The 21,781-nt window shown below is 44.9% G+C and overlaps 2 protein-coding genes across 5 annotated transcripts in view; one reads left to right on the top strand and one right to left on the bottom strand.

Moving 5' to 3' along the window:
* The first annotated feature begins 4,731 nt into the window (after positions 1 to 4,731).
* The window catches only part of P4HTM (prolyl 4-hydroxylase, transmembrane), a 32,222-nt gene continuing 15,172 nt past the window's right edge, over positions 4,732 to 21,781 (top strand). For 3 of the 4 annotated variants that reach the window (XR_011976664.1, XM_072651675.1, XM_072651685.1), the window contains exons 1-4: positions 4,732 to 5,214; positions 6,098 to 6,179; positions 19,565 to 19,755; positions 21,356 to 21,452. Coding sequence is in view for 3 of the 4 variants with exons in the window: in XM_072651675.1 (XP_072507776.1) it covers positions 4,846 to 5,214; positions 6,098 to 6,179; positions 19,565 to 19,755; positions 21,356 to 21,452 (739 nt within the window). In the remaining variant the exon portion in view is untranslated. The remainder of the gene's footprint in view (positions 5,215 to 6,097; positions 6,180 to 19,564; positions 19,756 to 21,355; positions 21,453 to 21,781) is intronic. The other variant, XM_072651663.1, reaches the window with a different exon arrangement.
* Positions 9,711 to 17,547, bottom strand: LOC140532801 (secreted frizzled-related protein 5-like). Its single transcript, XM_072651708.1, has 4 exons — positions 17,053 to 17,547; positions 14,748 to 14,917; positions 13,015 to 13,101; positions 9,711 to 11,162 (listed from the first exon to the last, which is right to left on the bottom strand). The coding sequence occupies exons 1-4, from the start codon at positions 17,355 to 17,357 to the stop codon at positions 10,846 to 10,848; spliced, it is 879 nt and encodes a 292-aa protein (XP_072507809.1). The 5' UTR covers positions 17,358 to 17,547; the 3' UTR covers positions 9,711 to 10,845.

Here is a 21,781-nt window from a genome sequence, read left to right as displayed (position 1 = left end):
GTTCCAGCCAAGGTGAAAAGTCTATTCCCTCTGCTATAGTCTCTCCATCCAGTTTAACCATTCCCCCTTTCATTGTCCCTTCTGGAACTCCTAATCTATTTTTTTTTAATTATTTTTTAATGTTTAACAATCACTGCCATACAATTGAGACTTTATCCCCCCCACACCTACCCCCCACTACCCCCCTCCCTCCCCACGACTGCATACAGTTCTGTATAGGTTCTACATATACTTTCCTATTTAATACATTTTCACTATAGTCATACTATGTAGTCGGACTAAAATAAATGGAAGAAATCATATAACAAATCAAAACATGATACACAAAAACATACACATACACAAACATGATCTGCTACATTCTGCGAATGACTTCCATATTTCTTTCTCTGAGTGTGGAAGGCATTTTGCCTTAGAGAACCACCTTTGGGATTTTTTTTTTTTTAAGAAGTTCTTGCGTTATTACAAAATTCCAAGTCTACCAGAAAAAACTCTCACACACTGTGGCCGTTGCTGTGCACAAAGTTCTCCTGGTTCTGCTCCTTTCACTCAGCATCAGGTCATATAAGTCCTTCCAGGCCTCTCTGAAGTCTTCTTGTTCATCATTTCTTATGGCACAATAGTACTCCATTACATTCATATACCATAATTTATTCAGCCATTCCCCAGTTGATGGACATCCCCTTGACTTCCAGTTTTTGGCAACTACAAAGAGTGCTGCTATAAATATTTTTGTACATGTGGGACCCTTTCCCATTTTTGTGATCTCTTGGGGATACAGTCCTGTAGCGATATTGCTGGGTCAAAGGGTATGCACATTTTTGTAGCCCTTTGGGCATAGTTCCAAATTGCTCTCCAGAATGGTTGGATGCGCTCGCAGCTCCACCAACAATGAATTAGTGTTCCAACTCTCCCACATCCTCTCCAGCATTTATCATTTTCTTGTTCTATCATGTTTGCCAATCTTATAGGTGTGATGTGGTACCTCAGAGTTGTTTTGATTTGCATATCTCTAATCAACAGTGATTTAGAGCATTTTTTCATATGATTATAGATATCTTTAATTTCTTCTTCCGAAAATTGCCTGTTCATATCCTTTGACCATTTATCAATTGGGGAATGACTTGTATGATTATACATTTGAATCAGTTCTCTATATATTCTAGAAATGAGGCCTTTATCCCCGAGCTTAGCTGTAAAAATTCTTTCCCAATTTACTACATCCCTCCGGATTTTGGTTGCATTGGGTTTGGTTGTGCAAAAACTTCTCAGTTTAATGTAATAAAAATTATCCATTTTGCATTTCATAATGCTTTCTATCTCTTCTTTAGTAAAAAATTCTTCCCTTCTCCATAAATCTGATAAATACACTATTCCTTGCTTCTCCAGTTTATTCATGGTATCAATCTTTATACCTAAATCATGTACCCATTTGGACTTTATTCTTGTGTACGGTGTCAGGTATGGGTCTATGCCTAATTTCCGCCACACTGTTATCCAGTTTTCCCAGCAATTTTTGTCAAACAATGAGTTCTTATCCCAGAAGCTGGGGTCCTTGGGTTTATCAAACAGAAGGTTGCTATATTCCTTGACTACTGCGTCTTGAGTGCCAAGTCTATTCCACTTGTCTACCTCTCTGTTTCTTAGCCAATACCAAGTGGTTTTGATAACTGCTGCTTTATAGTACAATTTGAGGTCTGGTAGCGCTAGGCCACCTTCCCAAGCATTTCTTTTCATTAGTCCCTTTGATATTCTGGACCTTTTGTTTTTCCAAATGAATTTTGATATTATTTTATCCGGCTCTAGAAAATAATTGTCTGATAGTTTAATTGGTATGGCACTAAATAAGTAAATTAATTTAGGTAGAATTGTCATTTTTATTATATTAGCATGGCCTACCCATGAGCAACTAATGTTTTTCCACTTACTTAAATCTGACTTTATTTGTGCAAAAAGTGTCTTGTAATTGTGTTCATATAATCCCTGGGTTTGTTTTGGCAGGTAAACTCCTAAGTATTTTATATTGTCTACCCTAGCTTTAAATGGGATTTCTCTTTCTATCTCTTGCTGTTGGACTTTGTTGCTAATATATAGGAACGCAGAAGATTTGTGTGGGTTTATTTTGTAACCTGCAACTTTGCCAAAGTTGTTTATTATTTCAAGTAATTTTTTACGTGAATCTCTGGGATTCTCTAAATAAATCATCATATCATCTGCAAAGAGTGATAACTTAGTTTCTTCTTTGGCTATTCTTATTCCTTCAATATCTTTATCTTGTCTAATTGCTACAGCTAACATTTCTAGTACCATATTGAATAATAGTGGTGATAATGGACATCCTTGTTTCACCCCTGATCTTATTGGGAATGCATCTAGCTTATCCCCATTGCATATAATTCTTGCTGAAGGTTTTAGATAGATACTGCTTATTATTTTATGGAAAGTTCCCTTTATTCCTACGTTCTCCAGTGTTTTTAGTAGGAATGGGTGTTGTATTTTGTCAAAAGCTTTTTCTGCATCTATTGAGATAATCATGTGGTTTTTGTAAGCTTTGTTGTTGATGTGATCGATAATGCTAATAGTTTTCCTAATATTGAACCAGCCCTGTAATCCTGGTATGAATCCTACCTGATCATAATGTATTAATCTCGTGATAAGATGCTCCTAATCTATTTTTAACAAGCACTTGTATCTTAGGATTTTTTTCTAATGCTCTTTCCATTTTACATTCTCAGAAATCTGGCTCTCCAAGATACCCCATTCCTATTTCAATGCTGGTTGTGTATATTTTCATTCCCTGGGCACACAAAACAGGAGGAATTGGCATACTATTAGGTCTTCACTTGGGTCAGCTAGAGCACTGGACCTGGAGTCAGGAAGACCTGAGTTCAAATCCAGTTTTGGACACTAGCTGTGTGACCCTGGGCAAGTCACTTAGTCCTCTTTGCTTCAGTTACTCATCTATAAAATGAGCTGGACAATTAAAAAGGGGAAAAAAATGAACTGGAGAAGGAAATGGCAAACCACTCCATTGTCTTTGCCAAGGAAACCTCAAATGGGATGATAAAGAGTCATATGACTGAAGTCACTAAAGAATAACAAAGGCCACATCGCCACTTGTATACATTCCCTCCACCAGGAAGTAGACCTGTATGGACAATGTAAAAATACTGTATGGTCTTTTGTAAAATGTAAAAAAACTATATATAATGAGGGACCTCAACTTTCCCCTTTCAGAGCATGATAAACCTAACCATAAAATAAATAAGAAAAGTCAAGGAGATGAATAGACTCTTAGAAAAGTTAGATAGGATAGCCCTCTGGAGACAACTGAATGGGAATAGAAAGGAATATCTTTTTCTCAATTGTCCACGGCACCTTCACGAAAATTAACCATGTATTAGGGCATAAAAACCTCACAATCAAATGCAGAAAAGCAGAATGCACCCTTTTCAGATCATAATAAAAAATTACATTTAATCAAGGACCATTGAAGCATAAATTTAAAATTATTTGCAAACTAATCCTAAAAAATGAGTGGGTCAAAGAGCAAGTCCTAGAAACATGCATTCCTTCCACCATGAGGTCTCTGAAGCTCCTCTTTTGAGGGCCGCTCCATCCTTTAGCAAATCCATGTTGTGATTTAGTCACTTTTCCCACTCCTCGTTTATTTCATGAAATGTTGTGTTTACTCTTTACAGGGCATTATGTTTAACAGTGGCGGAGCTATATTTAAGGGAGTTGACACTCTACTAAGGGTGGTTAGAGTTCTACAAAAAATGTGGAATGCTTGTGTGGGACTCACCAAAGCCTTGGAGCTGAAACTGTCAGGTAAAGGACCAGTTTCAGAGAGTACAATTCAGTTTAACCAGGATTAAACATTGATTGCGTCCAAGGAGCTGTGTGCAGTGCCAGCCAGGCAAAGATAAACACTGAAGGACGTACAGTCTACTGGGGTGACAGGACAGATATAAAAATTACTAAGCTACTAGGGAGTGTGGATTAAGAACCAGGCAACATGCCTGGGAGAGTGAGGAAATCTGGGCTTCTAAGGAACACTGCACCTGAGTTGGGTGTTGAAAAAGGAGGGGAGAGTGGGACAGCAAAGGGAGTCCATTCCAGGTGTACGTGGGAGACGAGGAAAGAATGAAAAAGGATTTCGTGCTTACGATGAAATGCGATGGGTAGAAACCTTCTCAAATCCTCGCTGGGTGTCCCTGGGCATCTCTTGACTGTAGATCCTGGAGAACGTGCTGATCAGCGTTGGCAGAGGGAACTTTCTCAGCCAGGAAGGTCAAGCTAGAGGAGAGAAGCAGCACGTACTAAGAGGCCCTGTACAAACATCATCTCGTTCCCTATTATTTGCTCCCTAAGCCAATGAAATCGCAGGCCCAGTCCCTGTGCCGCACTACGGACTAAGCCCTGCGGATGCAACAGAAAGCCCAGCCAGGCCGGGCCCCACAGCCCAGCGCACTGCGCCCGCCGAATCCTCTGCCCCTACCCGTCTCCTAGCAACTGTTGCGAAGGAGGAGCGAAGGGCAGGGGGAGGGGGGACCCGCCGTAGCCTGGTCGGGAGCTGCCCCATCTCCTAGCAACCGTGGGGCGGGGGAGGCCGGGGCAGCATCCTCAAGCCTGACCCGTCTCTTAGCAACCAGCGCACGGGGGGAGCGGAGAGAGGCGGGGAGGGGCGCCGGCGCGTGCCCGCCCGCTCAGCGCCACTTCCGCTCCTCTGCTCCGCTGGTTCCCAGGGGCGAGCGAGGCCGGGCCGGGCCGGGGCTAGGTGCCCCCGGGCGCCCCCGCCGGCCTGCGCTCGCATCCTCCCCGGCTCGGGGCTGGAGTGGCGCGATGGCGGCGGCGGCAGGCCCGCGGCCCGAGGCCGAGGAGGCGGCCGAGCCCCCCTGGGCGCTGCTGGGCCCGCGGACGGCCGGGGAGGTGGCGCCCGAGGCCCCGCTGGCCCCGCCGGGCCTGGCCGGGGGCAAGCCCCGGGGCATCTGCTCGCGCTCCTACTTCCTGGTGCTCATGGTGTTCGTTCACCTGTACCTGGGCAACGTGCTGGCCCTGCTCTTCTTCGTGCACTACAGCAACGGCGACTCGTCCGGGCCCGGGCCGGGGGCGGCCTCCGAGCCGGGCCCCGCGCCCCCCGCGCCAGCCCCGGCCCCGCCTCCGGCCCCCGCGCCCCTCGGGGCGCCCCTCGTCCGTCTGGAGGGCATCAAGGTGAGCCGAAGTGTAGGGCGGCCGAGAACCGCGGGCCCTCCTTGGAGAGACAGGGAAACTGGGGCCACAAGAGGGGTGCGGGGGGTTCAAGGTCACGGCCAAAATTCAGGTTCGGGTCCCTCTGGCTCCGTGTCCGCGGATGGGCGCTCCTCACCACCCTCTAGGCAGCACCCTTGGTCTCCTCTAGGTGTGGGTCCGAGATTGGGGAGGGGGAAGCAGAGGACGTCTAGAGACCCGGCCTCCTCCTCTTACCTTCCCATTCAGCAACTGCGGTGTCAGAATTGTATTAGACCTCAAAGGTGTGTGTGTGTGTGTGTGTGTGTGTGTGTGTGTACATACACACATATTATGTACCACATACATACAGTATACTTAAACATAGACTACACGATACACATACATACGTATATGCATATGGAGAGGTAGTAGAGATAGTATCTAACATGAAACTGTAGTCCATTGGCAGTCATTTGAGCGGTAGTGGCCTGATTCTCTGCTTTTTCAAAGCTTCTGCTTCTCTGACCCTTTCCAAGGGAAGTCCTGCTCCTAGGAAGAGCTTTGTCAAAAAGACCTTGTCAAAGAGATGGTTTAGTTCCCAGGATGTCTCAATCCATCTGTCTCTAGAGAAGTAAGATTATTTCCCAGACTATTTTCTGCAGTAGAATTTTAAACTGTCTCCCATGGCCTTTTGCCTCACGGGCTGTAAGTGATCCCTATTTTGTGACTTCAAATTAAATTCAACAAGCATTTGTTAAACATACAACATAAGTGCTTTGCAAACCTTAAAAGTACAAAATGTGCACAAAACACTGTGCCACGGGGCTTTGGAATCTAGGAGGTGGCAGATGATTAGGATGTTTGATCCCAATGTGCTGTTATCCAGGTTGGCTACAAGCAGAAGGTGGAGCTGATCCCCAACAAAATACACGATGTGAAGACCCTCAGCTTGAAGCCTCTTCTCTTTGGTAAGAATATACCAACAAAACACCCTGTAGAAAAAGACCCCTCAAGCTTACTGTGTAATAGATGTCTGTTTAGTGGTATGTGTCAAAAAAAGACAAAAAAAAAACCCCACCCTTTTTTATTTTAAACAAATAATGACTCCTCATCTCCTGGCCAAAAAAATAGCCCCGCCACCGTTTATATTTGTGAAACTGACTCTCGAGTAAATTTGAAGCCAAGAATTTTGAAAATTCTTGTTTATAACAGCATGACTTCCCTTTCCCTCCTTCCTTCCCTCGCACATATACAGACTAAAAAAAAAAAAAATCACCAAAGTAAATTTCTTGTGCTAAGGGGATGAAAGCTGTTTAGAAGTAGAAAGTATTGGTGTACTTCCTCCTCCAAACATTTGAGGGAATTCTCTTTTAAACTTTGTATCAAGAGCTTCCACCTCTAGTTTTTTATTGCTTTATACAAAGTGACCCTTAGATCATTGTAGCTCTTAAGAGCTAAAATGAAAACTTCATTAAAACTGTTCCTCCACCAAAAGGAAAAAAAAACCAACCCAATTTCCCATCCCAGTACTTAAGTATCAAATGAAAAAATGTGATTTCTGTGGACTTTCAAAATCAGAGAATTGATTGTGGAATTGAACCGGCCCTTTTAGCTTAATCTTGGTTTCCTGTTTCCTCCATCTTCATGGAGGATGTTACACCAGGTAACTGATCGTGGCCATTGGATAGCCTGTACCTGACAGGAAACAGACTAGTAAAGTGAGAAACTCCAGGACCAGGATGTTAGCTTATCTTCCCAGAATCCTCCTCAATGGCTGTTGCTGCTGGATAATTCCATTTAAGAAGTGAAGCTGGTTATCTCATTTAATTTCCAGTGCTCCTGAGAATTTTCTTAAGAGACATGGCTTTTAAAGTATCTTTTCAGTAGTTTTGATGCATTGCACTACAAATACTTGAGTATTAGACCTCAGTTAGAATTGAATGGGATGTTAATATAGAAAGGTTGATGAGGAGCTTGTGAAAACCCTCAGCATTTTACACATCTGTATTTCTATCAGAAATAGCTAAATGAATGTCTGACCCCTCCTCCCTACCCTGACCTCAGCAGGAACTCAAACCCTAGCTGACCTGGTCCTTTTCCAAAACCTCAGCCATTGTTCAGGCCTGAGGGTGAGGGGGAAGGTCCACTGAGTTTGTGCCTGAGATCCTCAGGATCATTGTTCCTGCAGCTAGGGTTTAAGAGCAAACTCTCAAAGCAGTGACCAAGAGAGTCTTGGCCTTTTGCATCCAGGGACTTGAGGACCATGGCTGGATCTGCAACTGTCAGGAGCCCATGGGTCTGAGCACATCCTCTACACCACTGGATCAGAGGTTTGTGATTTGGGGGATATACTTGGACCCATGTGTCATCTGAAACGCTGTTTCAGAAATAACATTGGTATTTTGGTTGAACTATTTTTAATAATATTTTAATCATCCTGTTGTAGGGTGAGTCCCATGAGGTTTTGGCTAAGATGTAGGTGGGGAGAAAAGCCTATGGAAATGTAGATGGTCCGGAAAAAGGGTATAACCATGAGAATGAGCAAACACCATGTTCAGTCTAACTAACGGCCATGAGAACTCCCAGCCTATGGTCTGTCTGGGTCAGTCATGTTGGAAATCTATTGGCTTAACACTCTAATCTCCTAATAAGGTACTTGATCTAGAAAACCAGCTGTGACGTGTCCTGGCTTCCAGCCCATTGGGACCTATAGAATGAAGACTAAGCATGGGACAGGAAAACCCAAACGGGGCTTCTTCAGCCCTGAAAGTTCTAAGTGGTGATTTCTTCTTCTTTTTTAAGTTTTCAACACTCACTTTTACGGGATTTTGAGTTCCAGATTTTCATTCCTCCCTTTCCTCCCCCCCCAAGATGGTATGCAATGTGATATAGGATGTGTACAATCATATTAATACAGTTAATGAAAGTACAATCAAATGAATACAATCGTATTAAACATGTTTCCACATTAGTCATGTTGTGAAAGAAGAATGAGAACAAAAGGGAAAAATCACAAGAGAGAAAACAAAAAAGAGAGAGAAAAAAGAATATTTTGATCTGCATTCAGGGTCCGTAATTCTTTCTTCGGATGTGGATTCCATTTTCCCATCATGTGTCTTTTGGAATTGTCTTTGCTCATTGCACTGTTGAGAAGAGCTAAGTCCCTCACACCACATTGCCGTTTCTGTGTCCAATGTTCTGGTTCTGTTCTAAGTGATGATTCCTTGACTAAAGCTAAGTGATGTTTTTGTGGAAACTCCGAATAACCTGGAATCTGGTATCAGGAAGCACCTGGACCCGTCCTTCGCTGGCCTTTTGTGGGTGAATTATCAGCAGTAACAAGGTAGGAGGAAAGGATGAGCTAGAGCTAAATACGCAGTGCCCTCTTGAAGGCTGTGGTATAGTTCAAGCTCTTCCGTTTTTTCCCTCCCTGTTACTCTCAGCACCAAAATCTCCCAGAATGCTAGGCTTCTTTCTAGTAATGTGGACACTGAGATAAAATGGAAACAGCAAGGACTTGTCCAGTGAATCAGAGAGCTATGGTCATATCTCAAATATGGCCAATCCCAAAGGGAAGAGGTAACTATCTTGCAGTGTGCCTCGGGCCTCACCTCTCCTATTTCCAAGGAATGATATAAAAGTCAACATATATATGGCACTTCAAGGTTCTCATGTGATTTGCATACACTATCTCATTTAGCCTCCACAGTAACCTTGTGATATCAGCAGGGTAAATAGTATTGTCCTTATTTTACAGAAAAGGAAACTGAGTCAGAGTAGTAGACTGATTTGCCCTGGGTCATACAGCTACTAAGTTGCTCAAACTGGGACTTAAACCCAGGGCATATGACTCCAAGTCTAACCCTTTTCACTACACCACAATTCTGCTACCACTTCCCTGAGGACAGTTTACGTGACCTCACAACTCTCACCATTGCAAGAATATTATTCCGTTTTAGCCCTCAGATCCTTCTTTTCCATCTCAAACTATTATCAAAGCCTGTGCCCAGTGTAGCTGGCCAAATCTTCCCTCTTCCTGATTGAGTTGATCAATTCCTTATGAGCAAGGACCCTATCTTTGATTTATAGGCCCCATGGCACTGATAAGCACTCAGCAGCTGTTCAGTGGGTTAGTACTTATATTTTCCTGATGTTAAAGAGTTTTTTTCCCATTTAGACATTTCAGAAATAAAAGTAAAATTAATCATGCTTGGCCCTCCAAAATTCTGTGTGAAAGATATAGACCTCTTTTTCTGAGCAGCAGCTTGATGTTTATCAGTCTGGTGCTCTGGTGCCCATGTACCATCTCATATACTCTGGCTGGGTTTCTTAGGAGGAGTTTGTCACACTCTTTACATGCCTTTCCTGCTTCAGTATCCCTTGAATACCAAGGGCACTTGACCAAATTTTCTACGGGGCATGTTGAATGTCTTTCTCACTGGGTCATGTTTTTATTTTCCTAAATATTGAAGATAATTATCACTAATGTATAAGGAATATTTATTTTTAAAATCATGTTTGGTTTATTAAAGGATTGCCAGATCTTTTTTCTCCTTTCTTCCTCTCTCTCTCTCTCTCTCTCTCCCCCGCCTCCAGTTTAAACAAAGACAGGTTGACATATATCATGAGAAGAACGTGTTCATAATAAATCCTACAAAGCTAACAGAAGCAGACTTAGATTTTAAGTGTGAATATTAGGTTAGGTTTTAAGCAGCTTACCCTAGATGTGTACATGGAAGTCTCACTGACTATCCCAGAGGTCTCTTTAAAAGTGTTTCCAATAAGAGCCTTAGGCTCAGCAAAGTTCAGGAAGAATACATCCTGATTTGGTGAGCCTTGTGTATTGATTCTGGCTTCAGAAAGATCTACCAAGTAAATCTCTGGGGCCCCTGCTGAAGTGTTAGTAATATGTTCAGATTATGGAGCACTGAGTAGACTAGACATGGAGATCTTTTCATAAAGCTCTCAGATTTCTATAAAACACACAGACAGCAGGGTGTCAGTAGGGCCAGAGTTACCGCTTCTCTCCTCCCTACTTTTAGAGCCATCGTGTTCTGCCAATGAAGAAATGTGAGTAAGGCTAGGTTCTTGAAGGTAAGGGCCCACCAAGGATTCTGGGAGCAGATATCTGGGATGTGGTGGCAGCAGAGTAAGAGGACTTGAGCAGGGAAGGTATCTATTTCATTGTTAGGAAGCTGACCCTTCCTGGGATCCCCTTTAGCATCATACTTAGTGCCAAGGGATGGCGCTCATCAGCCTTGTACTGGGTTCCCTTCTCCCTTATCTGAAATTTGTCTCATGCCAGTCGGAGGACCAGCCAGCTTTGTCCTATTTAACCAGTCACTTCATGTACCTCTCTGGGTTTCTGTCTGGGAAGAGTCTATCATCATACCTACATGTGTTTGAAATGCAGTGGAACAAGATGAGCACATCTCCCAGTGTATGTTATGGGCGAGAGCTGGATCAACAATTCATTGTTTCCTTGGATAATCAATTACTAAGGATCTAAGTAAGATAACCTCCCTGCCAGAGTTTGACTTTGCAGTCAGAGTCCTTAGGCTGAAAAGGTATGATATCACCCCAGGATGAAGGAGGCATCTGACTTCACACTTTCCCCCTGCTCGTGAGGCTGCCCTACTCTCTGCACCAGTGATGCTTCCACTTTCTGACTGCAAGATGCAGGTTCCGGTTCCTCTTGTTCCAGGCATAAGCCTTGTTAACCACCAATCTGTTGCCCTGGACCTCCCCACTGATAATGTAGGCCCCTGTGTGAGTACCCCTCATGAGGTTGTGCACACAGGTGGCATCCCACTCCAGCCACTGCTTCAGTCTGGGGTGGACCTCTGTTGGCAGCAGAGGTCCTCGCTTCAACACCTCCAGCCGGGAGTCCATATCATAGTCAAAGAGGCTGGATGAGGTCCGGTTCCTCCGGGAGATGTGGATCTTCACAGCTAGAGTAGGTGAAACAAAACAGAGTTGCACTGTACCTTGATCTCCTGGACTACCAGACATGTGGCCTTAGAGTCTCTGCCTCCTGAAGCTTTCAGGATCCTGGGCTCTGCCACCATGTTCCCTGCTACCCATTTCTGGCTGCCCTTCCACTCTCCTCAGATTCCCTGGACTTCTGAGTCAGTTATCTTTCAAATGGAAATATCTTAGTGGTCAAACTGAAAGCTGAGAAAGGACTAGAATAGCTGACCTCAAAGTCCCCTTCTCCTTCCTCCTCTAACTTCAAACATGAGATACGTAGAAGGAGGCTGCGGCGTGTTATCAGTGATGGCTTGTTTCTGAGAACTGGTGAATATCAAAGCACAGCACAACTGGAAGAGGAAGATGGCAGGTCATGTGGCAAAGGGCCACCCTAGCACCTGCTGGAGAGCAGAAGAACCAGAGGACCCCCATCCCCCAAGTGCAGAGGAGGGATCCTTGGTGGAGGATTGGCAGGGGGGAGGAGAATCATTCAGGATAAGACATAGAAAGGCAGGTGGCCACGTGTTCCTATCTGCTGGTGCTGCTGCTTTCCTGCTCACAGCCTTCAAGCCTACCTGTTACTATGAAACTTCATAAGGTTACCTACCTTATTGCCCAGGCCTACAGGCAGGGCTGGGTAGAGCCCCTGCAGAGGCACCAGAAATGTGTCTCTCTTGGAAATGCTGCCTGGAAGTGAATCCTCTCACCATCTCTGGCTCAACTGTGCTGTTCCTGCCAGGAGCCTTTCTTGATGCCCTTAGTGAGTGGAGCTCTTTCCTTGCCCCTCGAGTTATCATGAATATTCTTATCCATTTATGGCTTGCATCTTTTTAGTAGGATGTAAATTTTTTGAGCCTGCATTTTTTCCCTTTTTCTTTATACACACACACACACACACACACACACACATTATATATATGTATATGTATATACATTAATATACATAATATATAATGTATGTGTATATGTATATATATAAAATGTGTACACCTATCTCTATATCAATCTATATAGTTGGTCCCCTTCTCCTGTTGGTGAGTTTCTTTCTCTGGGGTCTCTGTTTTGGGGATGGGCCCAGGCTAGCTTCTCTTCATCCCTTTCCAGGCTCTGCTTCTCCACTATCCCCATCCCAAATCCCCGAGTCCTTTCCAGCCACCTTGTTGATGTCTTCTTGAGGGCTGGGACTCTTCCTTGTTGCTTGTATCTGTGTACCCAGGACACTGTGCTGGCACATATGGACGTAATGGGGTCTGCCAGCCCAGTGCCTCTCACAGTACTTTGCCTATAGTCTTTCTTGTTTGTCCTTGTTCTCTAAGTGAGCCATGCCATCAGGAAGGTGATGCCATGCCATAACTTGCAAGTGAATTGGATTTAATCGAGGGAGAGCTGTGCAAAGTCACCAACAAGCCTCTTGAATGCTTATTGGCTTCCATCAGCTTGAGCTCCCCCTCCCCTGAGATCCTGAGTTGTCTGGGTATGAGCTAAAACCCTTTCAGTCTGACTCACTTGGGGTAAGCTGTCAGGCTCTGTCTTTGGAAATCCCAAATCCTAGGAAGAAGCTTCACCTTTGTTGTTATTTAACAGCAGAAAAACCATTGCCCTGCCATGTAGGACATGACTTTTTTTGTTTCATTGGCCTTTGACCAAAAACACTGACATTCTACCTTGTGACCCCTAGTTTGGCATTTGAACATCACATTCAAACAAATTACCCTGAATCCTCATACAGGTATTTAGCATGGTACTGGGGATACAAAAGGCACATGTTGGCCTTAGTTTGCTAGACAGAGTGAGGGTCATGGGAGCTGAGAATGCCACGACAGTTGTACTCACCAAAATCATTGGTACAGAAGGTATCCAGAACCTCCTTTGGGGAGTTTGCTTCTTCTAACTCACAGTCCCGACAGCTGGCTCGAGGAACTGGTGGGGGAAGGGGAGAATGCCACTGACTGTAAGCCATTGTTCTCTACAGTAAGGGAACTGTGTGCCAAACTGGTGAACTTGGGAGCCAGAGTTCTCTCTGTGCCCGGCAACTTAGCCATCTAACTCCTACACCACCACCCCCGCCCTGGGATTGTGGAAGGGGGGCTGCCAGAAGCCTATACCCCAGGATCTCACTTCCTTGTACTGGCTCAAAGGTCACAGCAGTGGTGCTGGTTCCTTTTTTAGCTTGATAAAGATGGAAGCTTCTGTTTGTTTCTTTTTGTGATGCTAGGAGAATATCTCTGACTTAGCTAGTTAGCTCTCTTTTCTCCTAGCTCTGGATTCCGCAGTATGTGAGTGGTCAAAGCATAGGAACCAGCAGTTTTCAAATGAAGAAATGCAAACTATCCATAGCCATCTAAAAAATGCTCCAGATCACAAGAGAAATGAAAATTAAAACAATTCTGAGGTTTTGCTTCACACCTATCAGGGTGTCAGATATGACAAAAGAGGGAAATGACAGTTGATGGAGGGGCTGTGAAAGGATAGGGGCAGGTGATGGCGCTGTGAATTGGTTCAGCCCTTCTGGTAACCAGATTGGAAGGACAGTCAAAAAGTCACTGACCTACCTCGGACCCTTTGGCCCAGCAATAAAACTGTCTGTTAGCAGCCACCCAAGGATGTTAAGGAGAAAGGGAAAAGACCCCTATTTAGGAATGTTTATTACAGAACTTTTTGTTGTAGGATGAACTAGAAAGAAAATAGATGGTGGTAAATTGGCGAATGGTTGAACAAATTATGGTGTGTGAATATAATGGAATTTTGTTGTGTGGTAAGAAATGGTGAGTATGATGTATTCAAAGAAATATGGCAACGTTAGCATGAACTGGCCGGTGAAATGAGCAGAGGCAGGACAATTGACATGGTGTCCATAATAATGAAAGGGAAAACAGCAATAGCAGCTCCCATCCCATTGGGCTTGAGACGCTGGCGAGCCTCCTCAATACGTGCCCAATGTACTGGCTAGTTCCAAGGGAGGGTAGAGGTGAGGTGGTAGTGATTGCCAGGGCAAAAGAGCATCAGAACATTTTTTAATGCAGAAAAGAAAAAAATGCAAAAGGGGTATCACTTATAGAATAATTGTTACTCCCATATTAAATTCTCTATATGTACATGCCCGCACACCCGTATGCTTTAAAGTGTTGGGTTTTGGTGTTTGTTTGTTTTTTAAAGAGCCCTGGATCTAAAGCCTGGGGAGCTGGGTCAGATTCCTGGCTCATCTACCTATTATCTGTGTGACCTTAGGCAAGTCACTTAACTTGTTTAGGCTGAGCTTCCAGATCCCCTTTAGCTCTAAATCCTGTGATTACATAAGTTATAAAACAAGCCTATGGGCTTGACACCCCTACCCCCCACATTTGAGCACTGAAGGAAGGACATTTAGCCTCTGTTATCATGACTGACCCTGTTTGTAGTGGTGGTAGTGGTAGTGGTAGTAGGAGTGGTAGTGGTAGTAGGAGTGGTAGTGGTAGTAGGAGTGGTAGTGGTAGTAGGAGTGGTAATGGTAGTAGGAGTGGCAGTAGTAGTAGGAGTGGCAGTAGTAGTGGCAGCACTGTCAGTAATACTACATGAGGCCATCTTACTTCTCCTGCTGGCACTCATTTCCTTGGTGATTGCAGAGATGCACAGACTGTGATCTACAGGAAAGTTATCGCACTGGAGGATCTGAGGCCAGGGGTATCCATAACAAGCCATGATGGGGGCGCAGCTGTCCCGAACACTTTCACAGAGACTTCGGCAGGGGTAGATGATTCTAAAGGAGAGGGCAACATACACAGACAGGAGACCTAGTAAGTTCTTTGTGTTCAACAGGAAGAACACTGTGAGCTGAAGAATTTTTTGGTCTACAACAACTCAGAAACAATGAGCTTTGCTAAGGCTGGGCGATAAAATCCTAAGTCTTTATGATGCTGAAAGGCCAGTTCACATGTCCATCACACTTTTGGGTTCTCAGAGCACTTCCTTCACCACAGACCTGTCCCCAAAAATCACAGGCTCAGAGAAGTTATTACTCCCAAGGTCCCACAGCTAGTGCGCGTTAAGAGCCAGGATCCGAGGCCACGTCTCAGACTTTCAATCCGGCACTCTTTCTCATACCCCATGCTATCTTGGTGCAGGTTCCCTAAGGGTTAAAGAAATGTCTTAAACATCAGTACCTTTCACAGCATAGCTGAGTACAGCTCTCTGGGGGTCGTGGGTGAAAGGAGGAAGGAACATTTAGTAAGTGCCTAAATATTACTTCATCTAATCCTCACAACATTTCTGGGAGGCAGATGCTACTGTTATCTCCACGTTACAGCTGAGGAAACTTAGGCATTCCGAAGCTAAGTGACTTGTCCAAGGTCACACAGCTAGTCATTGTCAGAGGTCACATTTAAACTCAGGTCTTTCTGAGTCCCCATCCAGCTCTTTATCCATCATGCCACCTTGGTGCTCCAGAAATGTTTGCCAGTCAGATAGGGCCTCCCCAAACCATGGCAGTGCAGTAAACGCTCATCCCATAAATACTGATATTTCAATCACCCACCCACCTAGCTGGATATGGTTGCTTCCTTTTCCCAGGTTTCAAATGGCCTTCCAAACTGGTATACGTGGTGTTACCCTGAAAACATGGGGAGTATAAAATACTGAAACAGGGTCTTCTCAGGAATTCCTGAAACAAGGAGAGTGTTTCCCTTTACCTCCATATCTTCTGGAAAATTACAGTGGGAGCTCTGGTCTTCAACCTTTCAGGTATTTCCAGTCCCAAATGCTATCTCCAGGAATCATGAAGCCTTGCTTTACTGTCACACGCATACCCTCACCCCCACCCCCACCCCTGCCTTACAGGAAGTGGGGAGTAGATCTGTTATCCTTATCTCACTTATCATGTATCATTGTATATTAAATTATCCATTAGACCATAAGCTTCATGTGGGTGGGGACATTATCTCAGCTAAACTTTGGAAGTTCCCCAGTGCCTAGCACAACATTGTGTGTACCACTTGGGTTTAATAAGTATTTGTCAAACTGAATGAAATTCCTCAACTGGGAAAACACTCTTTTCAAAGGAGTTGCTTTTTACCCCCCTTTAGTGCCAGGTGACGGGGGAGTGAACCTGCTTTGTCATTAGCCTTCAAGATGTTCTTTGGTGTTTCCATTCGGAACTCATTAGTGTTCTCTATCCCTAAATCACAGCTATGGGAAAAGGAGGAAAAATGGGAGACTCCTGTTGGCACTGTCCTCATTACTAGGATGTTCTTGTTGGCACCAAAGGCTTATATTTTTATGTCACTTTTTGGAAATAAGGGTAATTTAAGAAGCATCTTGGAGTGTGGCTCCATTTATTTCCTGAAAGTGAGGCTGCCATGTGAGTAGTTTAAGTGGACTATTTATAGCAGAAAAGCAAAAGGGAGAATATCAAACCTACTCAGAGCCATAACTAATGGATTATCCTCCATGGTGCTGTGCCCTTTATAACAACAGAAGACCTTAAGAATGAACGCGGGACCAAAACCCACCTGCTGTAAGAGAGGGAAAACATGAATAGAAAAATGGAAACCGGACTGTTGACAGTCTCCTTTTTCAGCGGAATGTAATCACCAGCAGAAGTAGGAAGGGGGCGGCTCTTTTCTCTTAGCTGGGGCCGCTCTGTTGCCTACCGTGATTGTGTCCTCATCTAAAATAGGGCACTCCACAGGAATGGTTCTCTCCTGGGAGCACGTGATCTGAAATACCCATCTGTAGTTTTACAGTAGCCTCAATAGGACTCATTAAACACACAAACCCAGCGGCTGATGGAGAAGTGCAGCCCCAGCTGGCCCAGCTCAAAAGAGAGCCAAAGGACACGGGTGTCATTAGCTGCCCTGTGGGGAGATTTCCCTGGAAATAGAGAGTTTAAAGTCTTACCTGTCCAGGCATATTGGTGCAAAGAGTGAGCAGAGAAAGATGCGGGCATCTGGGTGACATTCCCTGGCCAGCAGTGGCAGCCAGCTGGAGGACTGCTGGATCACTTCAGCCATGGTTTCATGGTCCAGCAGGTTGGGGATTCGCATTTCAGAATAGCCAATATCATAGCATAAGGCCATGCTTCTTGGAATGTACGTGCATCGAGAGGAGCTCCGAGGGAAATCTGCCCCCGCCCTTACAAAGCAATAGCCACACACACCTACCAAGGCAAGCAGCAGCCCCTCTACGGACCCCCTGGCCACCATCCTGTACCTTTAACTTAGCCTTTGGGACAGGCAGATGTTCCGGAGGAGCAGAGGGGCTCCTTGGAGCTCAGTCTGCTTAGGCAGACCTTTTTATACGTGGCTCCCCGGCCAGCTCCTTCATTAGGAGTTCACAGTTCTAGCAAAGACAACACAAATGAGGTGTTTACCTAGAGGCTTCGGCTTTCTAACTGGGGGCCTGGGCTCAGCTCAGCAGGTGTGTTAATGAGGGCACCCGGGCTTCGTTATTCCGACTTGACTCTGGCAGTCTGTAAATCAGACCTGTTTGCATTCCATTAGGTCGCTACTGGATGTCATTATTCAAACTCTGCCCCTTTGGGGAGGCCCCTGGATTAGGCATCTGTTAATAGACTCTTTAACAGTTTGTTTTTTTCTTTCTTTCCTTTTTTTGTGGAAAAGCAATCAGGTGTTTGGCCAAGTCAATTAGGTCTTATTGATTTAGCCCTGCTACCAGTTAAGCAGACTTCCGACCTTTAACCCCCTGTACGCATTCTGCATGGGCTTAGGTTGGAGATGTACAGGTGTGGAAGGTGTTTATACAAGGAGTTTGCCTGGTACTTTTGAGTTGTGCCATGATTGGGTTGTGCATCCAGTCTCTTCTTGACTATATATATCTCTTCTTGAACTCTAGCCAGAGTGATGCTGGGTACAAACAGTAGGCGATTTCTCCATCTTTTATCTTCAGTCAGTTTTTTCTGTTGTTATCTGTGAGAGATGTAATTAAGAGTAGGTTGTTTAGTGGAGAGAGAGATAAGATAAATGGGAGACATTTGAGAGGACACATTGAAGGAGTTGTCTGCACAACCCAGAAATATTTATTGCAGTATCTTATGTAACGTGAACTAGGTGGCACAGTGGATGGAGCGCTGGGCTTGGAATCAGGAATACTCAGCTCCCTGAGTTAAAAATCTGGTGGAAGACACTGCATGATCCTGGGCAAGTCACTTAACCCTGTTTGCCTCAGTTTCCTCCTCTGTAAAATGAGCTGGAGAAAGAAAGGCAAACCACTCCAGTATCTTTGCCAAGAAAACCCCAAATGGGGTCACGAAGAGTTGGATGTGACTGAAAAACAATTGAACAACGACAAATGTCCTATGAGCGGGGCTCTCTGATCTAAGAGACAGCCAGAACTTCCAGCACACTGTCACGGCTTTGTCTATGCAGTGACAGCGGAAGATCATCTGATGGGATAGAGCTGGGCATTGAGCAGAAATGGAAGCCTTGTTGTGAGGCCACTTCTCCCTCGGGCTTGTGACCATATTTCTTCTATGAATATTTAAATTGATTAAAAAATACTTAGTCTCGGGGCTACATTTCCAGGCACTGGCACCAGTTCTGACTGCCAGAAACACAAGTGTCCATCTAAGCCAATGTCCCGAGTTCAGAATCCCAAACAAAACCTGTTCTTGGTTGAAGTGCAACAATTCACTGGATAAATTCAACCTAGGTTCAAAATGAGTGGACAGATAGGGATGGACTTAATGTTTGCTATTAAACTGCTTTCTTAGATTCACAAAGAAACCTGCTTCATTGTAATCTGACCTAAGAGAAGGGCCTGGAGAGCATCCTGGCAGAGACAGGACTGTGGGAGTCTCCCTGGCACAGCCCTGCCCTGCCCTTGGGTGGTATGTGGCTCCTCCTGCACAGCTCATACAGTCTCTTAATGATGACAATACACCATGGGTTCCTGAGGGGGTGTAATATACTGTGTACAGTGTAAGATTCTAATAGGGTCCAATCACTAAAAAAGGTGTGAAGTTACTGGCACCTCTGGCCTTTTTCCACACTGCAGGCTCACTATGCATATCCATCAGCAAGGTGACTGAAACCTGTACTGTTGGTTTTCTACAGAGAAACTGTCAGCTCCACCGGTCACTGTCCTATCAGAAAAATGTCTCCTTAGGAACCTGCCCAGTATTAACCCTTTGTCCTGCCTTTTGGTAAGGAAAGGAAAGAGTTAGAACCAAGACCTTTTATAATTACAATAATAATTGACATTTCAAAGTACTTCAAGTTTTTCGTGTGTTGGGCACCTGCTCTTCTCTCCATTATACAGGTTAGAAACTGGCCCAGAGAAGCTAGTGGACTCTAAAGACACGGCCTAGCTTTCCTTACCTTGGGTTTGTCTCTCAGGTGCTTTACTTTTAACTGGTAACTCGGCCATGGTTCTTCCCTCCTCTTCCTGGCAGAAATTCCCAACTTTCTGAGTGAGGAGGAATGCAAGCTGATCATCCACCTGGCCCAGCTGAAAGGCTTGCAGAAGAGCCAGACGCTGCCCACAGATGAGTATGAAGAGGCCATGGAAATGATTGAAGTCAGCCCCATGGACATCTTCAATTTGCTGGACTATAACCAGGACGGGCGACTGCAGCTCAAGGAGGTAGAGGAAGCATTTGGCCCCTGCTCCTCCATAATCCTTGGCAAGCTGCCTGTATGTCCACTCTTGGAGCACAGGGCTAGTGGGTTGTGTTTTTAGAAAAGTTTTTCAGAGGGTAAAACTACTCCACCCCCCCAGCAATAGCTCAGAAACTCATCGAAGTCCACGCAGGTCCCAGTAGTAATTCCCGTCCCTCCATTACTTGGTCCTTTCTTTGTCTTTCCACAATGGAGGACCTGAGCTCTAGATTGTACTGCCTAATTTTGTCAACTTCCAGTTGCCCCCTTGCAAGACCTGGGTCTTCCATTCATTATTCCCTAGGAATCTTTGTTTTCCCTAGTCTGAAGTCTTGTGGGCCTCTCAGAAAGAGGCTGGGCCTTCCCACACAGGAACAGATAAGGTGGGGGAAAGGAGGGGGAGTGGGGAGAAAATTTGTGAGGCTCCTTCTAGGTCCTTTCCTACCCTGTCAGGCTGAGGATCTGGCCTTGACACCTTCAAGAAAGCCAACATGAGACACTCTTTGATTCCCAGTACGGGGATTTAGGGTTGTTGTAAATGCCAGGCTGGCTTATTGTGTAAGAAGAGCTCTGGATTTGGAGAATGGCTTGAAGTGTGGTTTTGTTACTAAATAACCTGGTGACCCTGAGCCAGTCACTTCACCTCCAGAACCTCAGTTGTTTTGTCTGTAAAATGAGGAGGGTGGACTGAGGTGATCCCTTGAGGCCCCAAGAGCACTAAATTTTACGATCCTGTTCTTTACAAAGGATTTTCCTTAAGATTCCTTTGGATGCCCAGCTCTCCTGGAGCACTACAGTGGTAATGAGGAAGGAGGGAATTCCAGATGTTGGGGGAAGGATTGTCCGCACAATGGGAGAGGCCAAAGGACAAAACAGGAGCACAAAAGCAATCTTAAATATTTCAGCAGTGTATCTGTGGGGTAACTGGAGGCCTGCCTCAGAGCTTATCTGTGGTGTGACATGGCTGGTGGATCCTGAAGGATAGGAGCACAGGACCTAGCTGTGTGGGCAAGCCACATCACTGCTTCCCTGTGCCTCAGTTTCCTCATCTGTAAAATACATTGGTTGAGTCTAGTGAAATAATATCTATATAACACTTTGCAAACCTTAAGGCATATATAAATGCTATCTATTATTCAGAATATAAATTTTCCTTGGGCTTCACATTTTCTCTTCATTCAACAAATATTTCTTAAGCTAAGCACTAGGGGTCAGGAGATAAAAGAGGACAGTTGTGCCTCAAGGAACTTCTAATCTACTATAGGATATAAAGTAGAGTGCAATCTACTTTATAAAAAGGTGCAGACAAAGTGCTTTAGGAAAAATCTGAGAGTGAGAAAACACTTTCAGCTGGTTGGGGATGGGGGGACAGGTCTGAAAAAAAAGAAGAGAAGAATTTCTACGGTGGTGATGAGGAAAGAGGGAATTCTAGATGTTGGGAGATGGATTATCTGCACAATGGGAGAAGTCAGAGGGGACAAAACGGGATCAGGGAACCGCTGATTGTTTATGACTGAGAAACTCCTGATCCCAGGGACCTTTCTGGGTTCCATCCAGGTAAAACAAATCCATGTTTGTTATTTCAGGTGTTGACCCACACCCGTTTGGGGAACGGGAGGTGGATGACGCCGGAGAATATCCGGGAGATGTACACTGCTGTCAAGGCTGATCCTGATGGTGATGGTGAGTTTGGAAAGTTCTAAGGGCATAGACCCTCAACAGGTTTATTCTAAAGATCCAGTTGCCTAAGGGGAAAATCCTCCCCAGAGCACCAGCCTCAGCCATCTTGCTCATGTTGTGTATAGGTCCCCAGAGAGGTGGGACTCTTCCAGCCCAACTTTCCCCTCTGTCAAGCTTCCAGCCTAGAGTAATATTGCTAACTGGGGCCATCTTGAAGAAGGATCTGTTGAATAGTTGAGGGGCTGTGATGATGTACCCAGGAACATCTGGTGGCATCTTCTGCCTCTCAGTGTCATCCAGGCAGAGACAGCTGGAGGCCAGAATTTGTTTCT

This window comes from Notamacropus eugenii, chromosome 1, assembly GCF_028372415.1.
Source record: "Notamacropus eugenii isolate mMacEug1 chromosome 1, mMacEug1.pri_v2, whole genome shotgun sequence".
NCBI lineage: Eukaryota > Metazoa > Chordata > Mammalia > Diprotodontia > Macropodidae > Notamacropus > Notamacropus eugenii.
Note: the sequence above shows the minus strand (reverse complement) of the source record. Positions and strands in the feature narration are given on the sequence as shown.

Excerpts from the sequence above, each read along its gene's own strand:
- LOC140532801 (XM_072651708.1), bottom strand. The coding sequence starts at position 17,357 with ATGGTGGCCAGGGGGTCCGTAGAGGGGCTGCTGCTTGCCTTGGTAGGT. Across the intron at positions 13,102-14,747 it reads AATGAGTGCCAGCAGGAGAA|TTCCTCGAGCCAGCTGTCGG; the intron begins GTAAGATGGCCT and ends TTCCCCCACCAG. Across the intron at positions 11,163-13,014 it reads CTTCTGTACCAATGATTTTG|CTGTGAAGATCCACATCTCC; the intron begins GTGAGTACAACT and ends CACCTACTCTAG.